The sequence below is a fragment of the Gobio gobio genome (genome assembly GCF_949357685.1).
Source record: "Gobio gobio genome assembly, chromosome: 10".
NCBI classification, from domain to species: domain Eukaryota; kingdom Metazoa; phylum Chordata; class Actinopteri; order Cypriniformes; family Gobionidae; genus Gobio; species Gobio gobio.
Window position 1 is genome coordinate 3,056,516 of NC_137116.1, and position 12,109 is coordinate 3,068,624.

At 36.9% G+C, this 12,109-nt stretch overlaps 1 protein-coding gene across 1 annotated transcript; it reads left to right on the forward strand.

Moving 5' to 3' along the window:
- Positions 1-396: 396 nt before the first annotated feature.
- nfu1 (NFU1 iron-sulfur cluster scaffold homolog) lies at positions 397-10,203 on the forward strand. The gene is made up of 8 exons (XM_079827810.1): positions 397-475; positions 1,168-1,265; positions 1,348-1,483; positions 5,934-6,000; positions 6,076-6,193; positions 6,287-6,350; positions 6,764-6,938; positions 8,923-10,203. The coding sequence occupies exons 1-8, from the start codon at positions 417-419 to the stop codon at positions 8,962-8,964; spliced, it is 759 nt and encodes a 252-aa protein (XP_079683936.1). The 5' UTR covers positions 397-416; the 3' UTR covers positions 8,965-10,203.
- The last annotated feature ends 1,906 nt before the right edge of the window (positions 10,204-12,109 follow it).

Consider the following 12,109-nt stretch of genomic DNA (forward strand, 5'->3'; position numbering starts at 1 on the left):
TTAATCACTTAAATCACATATATACAATATGCTTATATATACAATACAATAATTATTATTATTTTTAAATAGCTTAATTTTTTTATGAAAAAGTTTAGTAGTTTGCAATTTTACCACACCTTTAAAGTATTAACGTTTAAAATATAAACCAGTACCGAAACATAAATGCTATTTAAACTAAATAACAGGTGTCCGTGGCAAGAATCTTTGGGGCAGCAGAGACAGAGAACGTAATGGCCTAAACTATATACATGTATCCTAGACTTTTGCATTGTAAAGCACGATGGTCAACTCTTGTTGTGTTTACTTTTGTGATATATATATATAAGCGGCATACAGAAAACCCGTCTAATTTCCGCCCCGCATTAAATCCAGGAAGTGACGTAACACAGTTTTCATGCCCGCCCCTCACGAGCATGGCCGCTTACAGGAGCATCGGGGTTGGAAGGAGTTTAGCTGTTCTTTTAACGAGATCGTGAGTCGTTACTGTACTACTTTATGTTTCTATATCAGTGAGGAGTTATAAGTAATGTCTGTCAGATTGCTTAGAGTCGTGCGAAGCGTTTGGGTTTTATAGGGTTTCATAATAGATTACAGTGTCACTGACAAGGTCTGAGTGACGCAGATGCAGGGTAACGTTACTTACTGGAGTAATAATGTCATGAATATTCATAAGTTGACACATTGTTATCATCACTGTTATACACTTGGATATATATTTATATATACATTTACTTTTCTAGATTGATTTATTTAATACAAAACCTGGTTACGAAACTGGTTACAAAAATGACCATGACCATAACCACCATCAAAATATATTTACCATAGTAATTGCTGAAACCATAAAAACAGTAATAACGGGATATTCTTCAAACGTGGATGCTTAGTTACTATAATTTATTCTACTAACAATAACTGTAGTAATTTGTCAGTAACTGACTACCATTAACAACAAACAATAAAACAACAACAACGATACATTCTTTTATATTAATAGAATCACACAATACAACTATTATATAATAAATAATAATTATGTTAATGTAATATTACAATAATATTTTTTTGCGAGAGCACTTTATATGTTATTGTGTGTGCATATATTAGGAAAATGTCCCATTGTAATAATCTGTTCAATAATTTGATGATTTGCTGTGCTCGAAGGCATCCTGTGTGCAGTTACCATGGGACAGGGCTCAACAGACCCCTCCTTCACAGAGTGGGCAGAAGGCAGATTCCACAGCAAACAACCTCTATGTTTAGTAAGGATTACTAATATTCAGGTTGCACGTTATGATAAAGTGTTTGGATGAATGAATCATAACGCTTCTTTAATCTCATCAGTCAGAAACATGTTTATTCAGACCCAAGACACTCCAAACCCAAACAGCCTGAAGTTTCTTCCTGGCCGCATGGTGATGGAATCGGGGACTATGGACTTCGCTGGACCTCGAGAGGCTTATTGTTCGCCCTTGGCAAGGTGGAGATTGTGTTTTTACCCAGTCTAGACACTTTTTTTATTTTCTGATTATCGAATGGCTTCTGCATTATTAATCATGATTCAGAGAAATCGTTAGGAGAAGTTTTTGTGTTTAACAGAAAGCAAGCTAAAGTCAATGTAAGTGATTTCACCAGTTATGGCATTGCACAATTGCATTTTTTAAATACATTTTCTAAAGAATATGTCAGTGAAAGGCCTGTCATTATCACCTGATCGTGGTTATTTATTCTAATCGCCATTGTTTGAGATGACCACAATAATTGTGCAGTTTAAATTTCATAATTTGCCATCTAAATAAGGCAAATTTAACGCTTAAACATTGTTCATACAAAAGTATTATTATATTATAAGTAATTATATAAATATAAATGAAATAATTAATAATTATTATTATATTAATACATTAATATAAATGCCTTTTTATAACATTAGGCTGAAACTGTGCCATGAAAAACCCCCAGAATGAAATCATTAAATTAAATTATTTGTATGCCAATTAATCATCTGCTCAAAATTCATGATTGTCACAATTGTAGTTAGTGGTGATTGCCTGTTCAAAAGTTGGTACCACATGGTGCGTTCAAGTCATGTCGTAAAGATCTTATTTACAAGTTGAATGCACATGAACACCACCATAAAGTCGTAAATACCAGTGGGAAGCTCTGAATTTTCTTTAAGCCCCGAACTTTACGAGTTGGGGGCGTGTCAGTGAGGAACATGGTGGAATACCACAGTACTTCTAGGTATTTAGAATTAGCAGTGATATTGTCTGGCTTTTCTATTTACAGCGATAACATGATAACTGTGATAGCATTATAATATAACAATATATTATGTAACGATAAGTTTATAAGTTTACAGTGGCTTCATAAATTAATTAAAAACATAAAAAAGCAAAACACACCTGATGCACATTCTTTTTTTCTTTGTTTTCTGGAAGTAGATTTTAAGAACCTTGCTGTATTTTTGTGTAATTTAATTAAGAGAAAGTACTCCGCCATCCTACTCCGACGAAAGTGACTTAAACGCACATGACGTCGTAAACACTACTTCCTACCTCGTAAATACAAACTTCCCAGGAGGATTTGATCGCATATCCAAAAACCACTAGAACAATGTTATATATTTCGTTGACTTGTATACTTACAATTTCCCAAATGTTTCCAAGAACATTTTCGCTTTTCAATGACAGAATACCCGCGTTACCCTCGATTTCCGAGGGTAAAATTACATTTTCTGAAGTATTTAGATTTTAGAAATAATTTTTGGTTCATTATTTTGAACTCGAGACTCACTCTAAACTGTAATGTATGTGACATCAAGGCAATTTCAAGCGAACAGAAGAATAAGTGAACGTGATTTCACCAAGTACAACATGTTCCTGAAGGATTTCAAACAACCAATCAGATTTGAGGGACAAGTTTACAGTTTTCCAAGTTTAGGCTTACAACTAGGGTTAGATGCTTCTACATCAGTGTCATTCACCTGTCCATTTTCTCTGATTTTAGGGATGAGTTATAGCTGGGGTTTAGGGGCATGTTGACCTAGGAACATGTCTTGGCAAAATCACGGTGACCCAGAAACGGCATAAAATGTTTGTTTGAGATTACATTTGTGCTTTTCCTTAATGGAGAAAATATGATAATGTACTTTTTTTTTTTAAATAAATATAATCATCAATGGTCATGAGAATTATATTGATAATGACACATTAGCAATAGCAGTATTGATGCTTGACATTGCAAACACCACTTATTATGGATATCGGATTTCTCAGGATGCCCATTTGAGTGATGTGTCGGGGTTTATTTTTTGTGTGGTATTCCAAAAAATGCTTACAACTCACAAATATATTTGTGAGAATGTCCTGTGCATTTTGCTGCACTACACTATATTGCCAAAAGTATTGAGACCCCCCTCCAAATCATTGAATTCAGGTGTTCCAATCACGTCCATGGCCACATGTGTATAAAATCAAGCACCTAGGCATGCAGACGCTTCTAAAAACATTTGTAAAAGAACAGATCATCTCAGGAGCTCAGGGAATTCAAGCGTGTTACCATGATAGTCCATTCGGGAAATTTCCTCACTACTAAATATTCCACGGTCAACTGTTAGTGGTATTATAACAAAGTGGAAGCAATTGGGAACAACAGCAACTCAGCCACGAAGTGGTAGGCCATGTAAAATCACAGAGAGGGGTCAGCGCATGCTGAGGCACACAATGCGCAGAAGTTGGTAACTTTCTGCGGAGTCAATAGCTACAGACCTCCAAACATTGTGTGGCCTTCAGATTAGCTGAAGAACAGTGTGTAGAGAGCTTCATGGAATGAGTTTCCATGGCCGAGCAGCTGCATCCAAGCCTTACATCACCAAGTGCAATGCAAAGCGTCAGATGCAGTGGTGTAAAGCCACTCCAGCTCGCCACTGGACTCTAGAGCAGTGGAGACGTGTTCTCTGGAGTGACAAATCACGCTTCTCTGTCTGGCAATCCGATGGACGAGTCTGGGTTTGGCAGTTGCCAGGAGAACATTACTTGCCTGACTGCATTGTGCCAAGTGTAAAGTGTAAAGATTATGGTGTGGGGTTGTTTTTCAGGGGTTGGGCTTTGCCCCTTAGTTCCAGTGAAAGGAACTCTTAATGCTTCAGCATACCAAGACATTTTGGCAATTTCATGCTCCCAACTTTGTGGGAACAGTTTGGGGATGGCCTCTTCCTGTTCCAAAATGACTGCGCACCAGTGCACAAAGCAAGGTCCATAAAGACATGGATGAGCGAGTTTGGTGTGGAGGAACTTGACTGGCCTGCACAGAGTCCTGACCTCAACCCGATAGAACACCTTTGGGATGAATTAGAGCGGAAACTGTGAGCCAGGCCTTCTCGTCCAACATCAGTGCTTGACCTCACAAATGCGCTTCTAGAAGAAAGGTCAAAAATTCCCATAAACACACTCATAAACCTTGTGGAAAGCCTTCCCAGAAGAGTTGAAGCTGTTATAGCTGCAAAGGGTGGGCCAACTCCATATTAAACCCTATGGATTAAGAATGGGATGCCATTAAAGTCAGAGCCGGCCCAAGGCATAAGCGAACTAAGCAGCTGCTTAGGGCCCCCTGGTGGCCAAGGGCCCAAGAGCACATGAAATTACTTATTGCTGTAGCCTTTGTTATTTTATGATGATTGAAATCGCGAAATGGCCTTAAACAATTACTTAATAAACTGCAAAAAGTTAAGTTTCCTAATATATGCAAGGATTGATTCTGACAGCACTGCACAAGCTCGCGGCTGGACACTATTCGCTTGTTAGCCAGGGTTCAAAGTCCAAAGTGCGAGAAAACCAGCGCTAAAACATACTCGTCAGTTGCCCGGTAACCTTTTTATGTATAGATGGATTTGAGAATGCGCTATTGTTTAGTGTGAATATCTTGTCTGACGTGCTGCATGTTTTGGACGTACAGCATAGCTTCCAGTTTCTTAGTAAATGTTTTTTCTGCGAGTGCTATATCATCCCCTTGGAATTATAAGTTGTGTAGCCTAAATTTTGGAAGTTTTATTTCGAAAATTAAAAGGTTCTTTCTACACAGTCGAATGGAATGCAAAAAATAAAATTATATTTCCACCAAAATAAAAGCTCTGTTTAATGTTTGAAATAAATCAACATTTCTTGTTTTTAAAAGAACTCTCTTCTGCTCAGCAAGGCTGTATTTATTTGATTAAAAATACAGTAAAAACAGAAATATTGTGAAATAATATTATAATGTAAAACAGCTGTTTTCTATGTGAATATATAGTAAAGTGTCATTTTTTCCTGTGATCAAAGCTGAATTTAGTCTTCAGTGTCACATGATCCTTCACTAATCATTCTCATATGATGATTTGATGCTCAACAAACATTTATGATTATCAGTGTTAAAAACAGTTGTGTACAATATTTTTAGGATTTTTTGAAAGCTTTCTATTTCAGAGAGATGCTGTTCTTTTGAACCTTATATTCATCAAATAATCCTGGGGAAAAGTGAGCATATTCAGCATAAGAGACTAGGCTACTTAAAAGAATATAAATAAATAAAAAAATGCATATCCCAGACTGAACTGTAGCTTTGAATATTAACACCTGACCACTCTTGTGGGTTTGCTACTGTCACAATTAAAAACCGTATAAGGGTAAAAACATGACATGTAAGCAACTCAGCTACAACTACTAACATTGATGTGCGTATTATCAAGAATTGACAGTAGTCAATTGTATTGGTGGCGCAGAGGGGCCCCCAAATAAAATATTGCTTAGGGCCCCATAAGGGCTTGGGCCGGCCCTGATTAAAGTTCATGTGCATGCAAAGGCAGGCGTCCCAAAACTTTTGGCAATATAGTGTATGTTTCTAGCAGAACCTGAAGGGGATCCTGCCGTACTGATGCTGTTTTCATTCCTCAGACAGTTGTTCAGAATTGAAGGAGTCAAGAGTGTCTTCTTCGGCCCTGACTTCATAACCATTACTAAGGTAAAATACCAGCCCTGTTAAAAACTATTTTGATTTAACTTAATTTTTTAAGCACTGCGTCTCTTTTTCATTCAGGCTACAGGTGAAACGGAGTGGAAGGTGATCAAACCAGATGTCTTTGCTACCATTATGGACTTCTTCACCTCTGGACTTCCTGTTGTCAATGAGGCAGATGCTCCACGTGCAGACACAGGTTGAACATGAAGTTCTCTTCTTTCTTCGCATGCTTGTTATCTTGACATCACTAAATTCTTTACAAAATGTTGCACATGCCATATGCCTGCAGCTCCTTCGGAGGATGATGATGAGGTGGTGGCCATGATTAAAGAATTACTGGACACACGCATAAGGTACTTTTGCTATTATATTCAGTGCAGCCTTTAAAAGGATAGTTCACCCGAAAAGGAAAATTCTGTCATTAATTACTTACCCTCATGTGGTTCCAAACCCGTAAGACTTTCGTTTATCTTCACAACACAAATGAAGATCTTTTTGATGAAATCTGACAGATTTCTGTCCCTCCATTGACAGCTACACAACTACTACTTGACGCTTCAAAAAGTTCATAGAGATCATAAAGCGAATCCATATGCATCGATGCTGAAACACTTAATTCTAAAAAGGACATTTTGACTCCACAGGAATAAACTAAACGGATTGCTGTAATCAGCACTTCTTATGTTTAATCACAGAAGTCGTAAGAATAATAATGTTGTTCTTAATTCAACAACTTCCTTTCCTTTATGTGCATGTCCTACCTCAGGCCCACAGTGCAGGAGGATGGCGGTGACGTGTTGTATCATGGTTTTGAGGACGGTATTGTAAAGTTGAAGCTGCAGGGTTCCTGCACTAGCTGTCCCAGCTCCATCATCACGCTGAAGAGTGGCATCCAGAACATGCTGCAGTTCTATGTTCCCGAGGTGGAAGGAGTTGAGCAGGTGAGGAGTTTAGGAATATTCTCAACACATTTTCTTAAAGTGCCCCTATTATGCTATTTTAAAGGTTTATAATTTTGTTTTGGTGGTCTCCTACAATAGGTTTACATGGATCAAAGGTCAAAAAAACACTTTTCTCATAAAGAATCGCTCTCTAAACCCCTCCTTTCCAAGAACCTGCTCTACTCTGATTGGTCAGATGAGCCAGTCTGTTGTGATTGGTCTTAGGCTTGCTGTGATAGTCGGTTTTACCGAGCCACAAAACCAGTTACATCACTTGCCTACCACGGCACCACCTCCCACCGTTGTTTTGATTTTTATAGTAATACAACTGCAGGACCCATTTCGTCTCATTGACAAGACGATGCCGTTAGAGTTGTTTCAAAGCTTAATGTAAAAGCTCCTATTTAACTCTTTCCCCGCCAAATACGGAATTTTCCGTTATTTGTGAGAAAACGCTTCCCCGCTAAACACAGAATTTTCCGGGTTTCTGTGTTTTCACTGTTATACTCTAGGGGGCGCTATTACACATCTTCTGAATGAGTACAGAATCTCCTGATCAAAACACAGACAAAGAAATCAATCAACAGGGAAACAAGCGATCGTATGTAAGCAGATGCATATGTTAAATAATGTGATCATCAACATTAAACATCATATAAATTAAAACTGCCTAATGTTACTGAATGAAATGTCGACTCAGGACGAGCTATAGGACTACGCAAGTGTTAGGGGTGTTGATGGACTCAATCTACACCATTTGTGTTTGATCATCACTCTGAATCTGATCTAGATGTAGGCTTAGACAAAAACATGATTTTCTCAGCTTCTTATTCAAAATGTTGCTTTTTTATGAAACTTACCCATATTTAAGTGTTGATAAAAAAGGAATGCCTGCATCTAGAATAAAACCTAACCTTAACCCTTTTTGTTTAAAAGCAGAGGGTCTGTTTTTTCTTTTGATATATTGAATGCTCAGATACAAATACAACAAAATATTCTATGAGCCATTACATTTTTGTGAAAATGATCAAAAACCCTTGCTGTGGCTGGCAACTTTTTTTTTTAAACGCTGGTGGGGAAAGAGTTAAAGGGATAGTTCACCCAAAAATTTAAATTCTGTCATTATTTACTCACCCTCAAGTTGTTCCAAACCTGTATGAGTTTCTTTGTTTTGCTGAACATAAAGGAAGATATTTGGAAGAATGTTTGTAACCAAGCAGATCTCGCCCCCTTTGACTACCATAGTAGGAAAAAAATACTATGGTAGTAAATGGGGGGTGAGATCTGCTTGTGTACAGCAGAACAAATAAATTCATACGGGTTTGGAACAACTTGAGGGTGAGTAAAAGATGACAGAATTTTTTTTTTTTGGTGAACTATCCCTTTAAGCGACTTTCAAGCAATTGCCGCCCCTGATTTGCTGCTAATTTGATGATTTAAAAGAGGAGAGAACTCCAACGTCCCCTGGTGATACCGGTATTACCGGTGTTGTCACACGTCGATTAACCAGCGGGAAAATTTCCTCACCATCACATCCCTAATTGGTCTACTCTGGCCAAGTCTGTTCTGATTGGTCTACCACTTACAGCACATGTAGGAAATATAACGCCCATTACCATATCTGAATTTTATCTCTGGAGGCTTCCTCAGCACTTGTATACAGAGTGATATGAACAGTAACAATGGCGTCATTGTTCGCAGGCAGCCAATGAAGACCATAGGCTGGCATTATGCAAATTTGTTACAAACCTACGTAGGTTTGTGTGAGACTGGAATTACTGACGACTCGTTGCAGGCAGTTCAGAATCAATTATTTATTTTGGGAGACAATAAATCAACAGCTACTGTATATTAAACATTACATGAAAAGTAATATCCAAAAAAGCATAATAGAGGCACTTTGAAACAAAATGATGAGCCCTATAAAGTCAGAAAATAAGTTCTAGTGTTTCTCAGCTAACCTGTTGTCCCTTTAATCTTGTAGGTGAAAGAAGAGGATGTGGATATTAAAAAGGGTGTCCTCTGATGTCATTCCTTTCTCCGTAATAAATTACCCAGCACCTCCTTTCCCTTCAGTGTCCAATGTAGAAGGATATTTGAGTTTACTAGAAATGGTTACACAGCTGGAAAATTGGACAAATCTGTGTGTCCTCACACTCCTTTAAACGCATATATTAGACATTAATATCAAAAGGATAGTTCCCCCAAAAATGAACATTTTGTCACCATTTATTCACCCTCATGTGGTTCCACACTAAACCTATACGAGTTTCTTTTTTGTGTTAAACACAAAAGAAGATATTTTAAATGATGTTGGTAACCAGAGATTTGACGGCACTCATTGACTTGCATAGTATTTTTTTCCTACTATGGAAGTCAATGGCTACCGTCAACTCTCCGGTTACCAACATTGTTCAAAATATATTCTTTAATGTTCAACAGAAGAAAGAAACTCATTCAATTTGGAACCACACGAGGGTGAGTAAATGGTGACATTTTTGGGTGAACTATCCCTTTAAGGCATCAAGCGTGCAGCAAATGTTTTTACCCTGCATTTTTGGATGGACAGTGTTCAGTCGGTGCTGTTACAGGTACTATTTTATAGATTGTCACTCAAAGCACTGGTTAAAACAAAAAGCAGAATATCGTGTATATGTGAACAAATGACATGCAATATAATACATAAATCTACTGGTTTCATGTTAAATGGAATTCTCAGGAATCATCATTTTATCATCAGTGATAAGAATTTATTTATTACAATTATTTAATAGAGATTCAATTTCCTAGAAGGGTTTGCTAAATAAATGAAAAATAAGAAATACATTTAATTCACCGTTAGCTGTAGTGCTCTTTTGTCAGTGGTGTTGTACCTGATTAAAGATGAATTGATGTGTTCCTTTTTTGTCATTCAGTTAAAAGTGTCTGCTAGAAATTACATTTTCAAAGGAATTTTGATCACAGAATAGCCCACAACTTATAATATTTTTTCTTAGATTTACACAAGAAAATGGTCTGTGGCTACCCTGTTATAGAGGATCAAATTTGTAAATATTAGGAACATATTAATGATAAATAACTGTCAAGCCAAATTCTGGTTTTGGCTTCTGATTGGTCAAAACAGTGTTCCAGTCACTATAATGTGAACACATGTTCACCACATCACTGCTGCTCTCATAGGGGATAATTTTTTTTAAATGTCATATCCTCTATAGGAGGGATAACACTTAAGGAATTTGCTTATTAAAAGAATGCTTTAAATGCTTTTGTGTGTCCTTGATATTTTTTATTATTTAGCAACTGTTTTATATTTGTCTTAATATTATTTTTAGCATGTATGTGTACATTTAAATATGTATGTAGATACAAAATAATAAGAAAACAGACTTATTATCTTGTACAAAAAAAAAGTTGTTTAAACTTACAGGATTAGTTCACCCCAAAATGAAAATTTCCTGATAATTTACTCACCCCTATCTCATCCAAGATGTTCATGTCTTTCTTTCTTCAGTCGAAAAGAAATTAAGTTTTCCGAAGAAAACATTCCAGGATTTTTCATCACATAATGCTTTTCAATTGTAACCAAAAGTTTCAAGGTCCAAATCAATGCAGTTTCAAAGCGCTTCGATGGGCTTCAGAGGCTCTGCGTGATCCCAGATGAGGAATAGGGTGAAATAGGGTAAAATAAAAATTGATATACTTTTTAACCTAAATTGTTCATCTTGCGCAGCTCTGCGATGTGCTAAGGATGACGTAATCACGTCGGAAGGCCACGCTAGACGTAGGCAGAAGTACCACCCCGTGTTTACAAAGTGCTCATGTGAAGACTAACACAAACGGCCTGTACCAAAAACACTAAATTTTCAACTTCAAAATTGTCCGATATCGTTGTTTTACCTTCTTTTTTTTTTTTGGTACAGGGCGTTTGTATTAGTCTTCACACGAGCGCTTTGTAAACACGGGGGCGGTACTTCTGCCTACGTCTAGTGTGACCTTTCCGACGTGATTTCGTCATCCTTAGCACCTCGCAGAGCTGTGCAAGATGAACAATTTAGGTTAAAAAAATTATTCTTTTTTTTATTTTTTGTTTTTGAATACGACCGATCGTTTTGCTAGATAAGACCCTATTCCTTACCTGGGATCACGCTGAACCTCTGAAGCCCATCAAAGCGCTTTGAAACTGCATTGATTTCGACCTTCAGCATTTTGGTTGCAATTGCAAAGCATTGTATGATGAAAAATCCTGGAATGTTTTCTTCAAAAAACAAATTTTTTTTCCGACTGAACAAAGAAAGACATGAACCTCTTGAATGGCATTGGGGTGAGTAAACTATCAGGAAATTTTCATTTTAGGGTGAACTAATCCTTTAAAGTGTTAGTTCACCCACAAATGAAAATTAGCCCATTTAAAACTTTATAAAGTAAATTATCTAGCTTCCGGCGAATTGCCTTCCGTATTCAACTTACAGAAAAAGTGTAGCGCCTCTCGCAGTTCAAAATGCTTACGCTACGTCTGACAAGCGTAACTGGTGTGCAATGTCGTCAGACGTAGTGTAAGCATTTTGAACTGTGAGAGGCGCTACACTTTTTCCGTAAGTTGAATATGGAAGGCGATTCGCCGGAAACTAGATAATTTACTTTATACAATTTTAAATATCGATATTTTTCTTACACCAAATGCATCGCTTCGCTTCAGAAGGTCTTTATTAACCCCCCTGCAAAGCATGGAAGAGCCAGGATATTTTTAATATAAGAAGAATGTCATATATGAGTGTTCATGCTGCCTTTAAATTTTAAGTTTAGTCAACTCAATTATTCAAGGTACAACTTCACATTTCAAGTTGACTAAACTTAAAATTTTAAGGCAGCATGAACACTTACTTTAAGTTTAAACTTTTTTACAGTGTTTTATCTTATTTTTACTTGAAACTTTGAAGAGGCCGATAACTATTAAACCTGATAGTCTAGTAGTCTAATCGATTTTTATTTATTTCCTTCATTTTGATAACTCTGCAATCCAAGCAGAAAAAAAATCATCATACCCAAACCCACATAGAATAATAATACAAATATGATTTATTATAAAACATGACCAGAAGATGAATATATTACGATAGGAAGGCATGTTATTATTGCAGTTGTGTTTTTGCATCACCTGCAGAGGTCGCTAT

Bases quoted from the DNA above. Each gene is read 5' to 3' on its own strand.
- nfu1 (XM_079827810.1), top strand. From the start codon at position 417: ATGGCCGCTTACAGGAGCATCGGGGTTGGAAGGAGTTTAGCTGTTCTT. The intron at 476-1,167 runs GTGAGTCGTTAC...CTGTGCTCGAAG, and splicing joins GCTGTTCTTTTAACGAGATC to GCATCCTGTGTGCAGTTACC. The intron at 6,351-6,763 runs GTACTTTTGCTA...GTCCTACCTCAG, and splicing joins TTACTGGACACACGCATAAG to GCCCACAGTGCAGGAGGATG.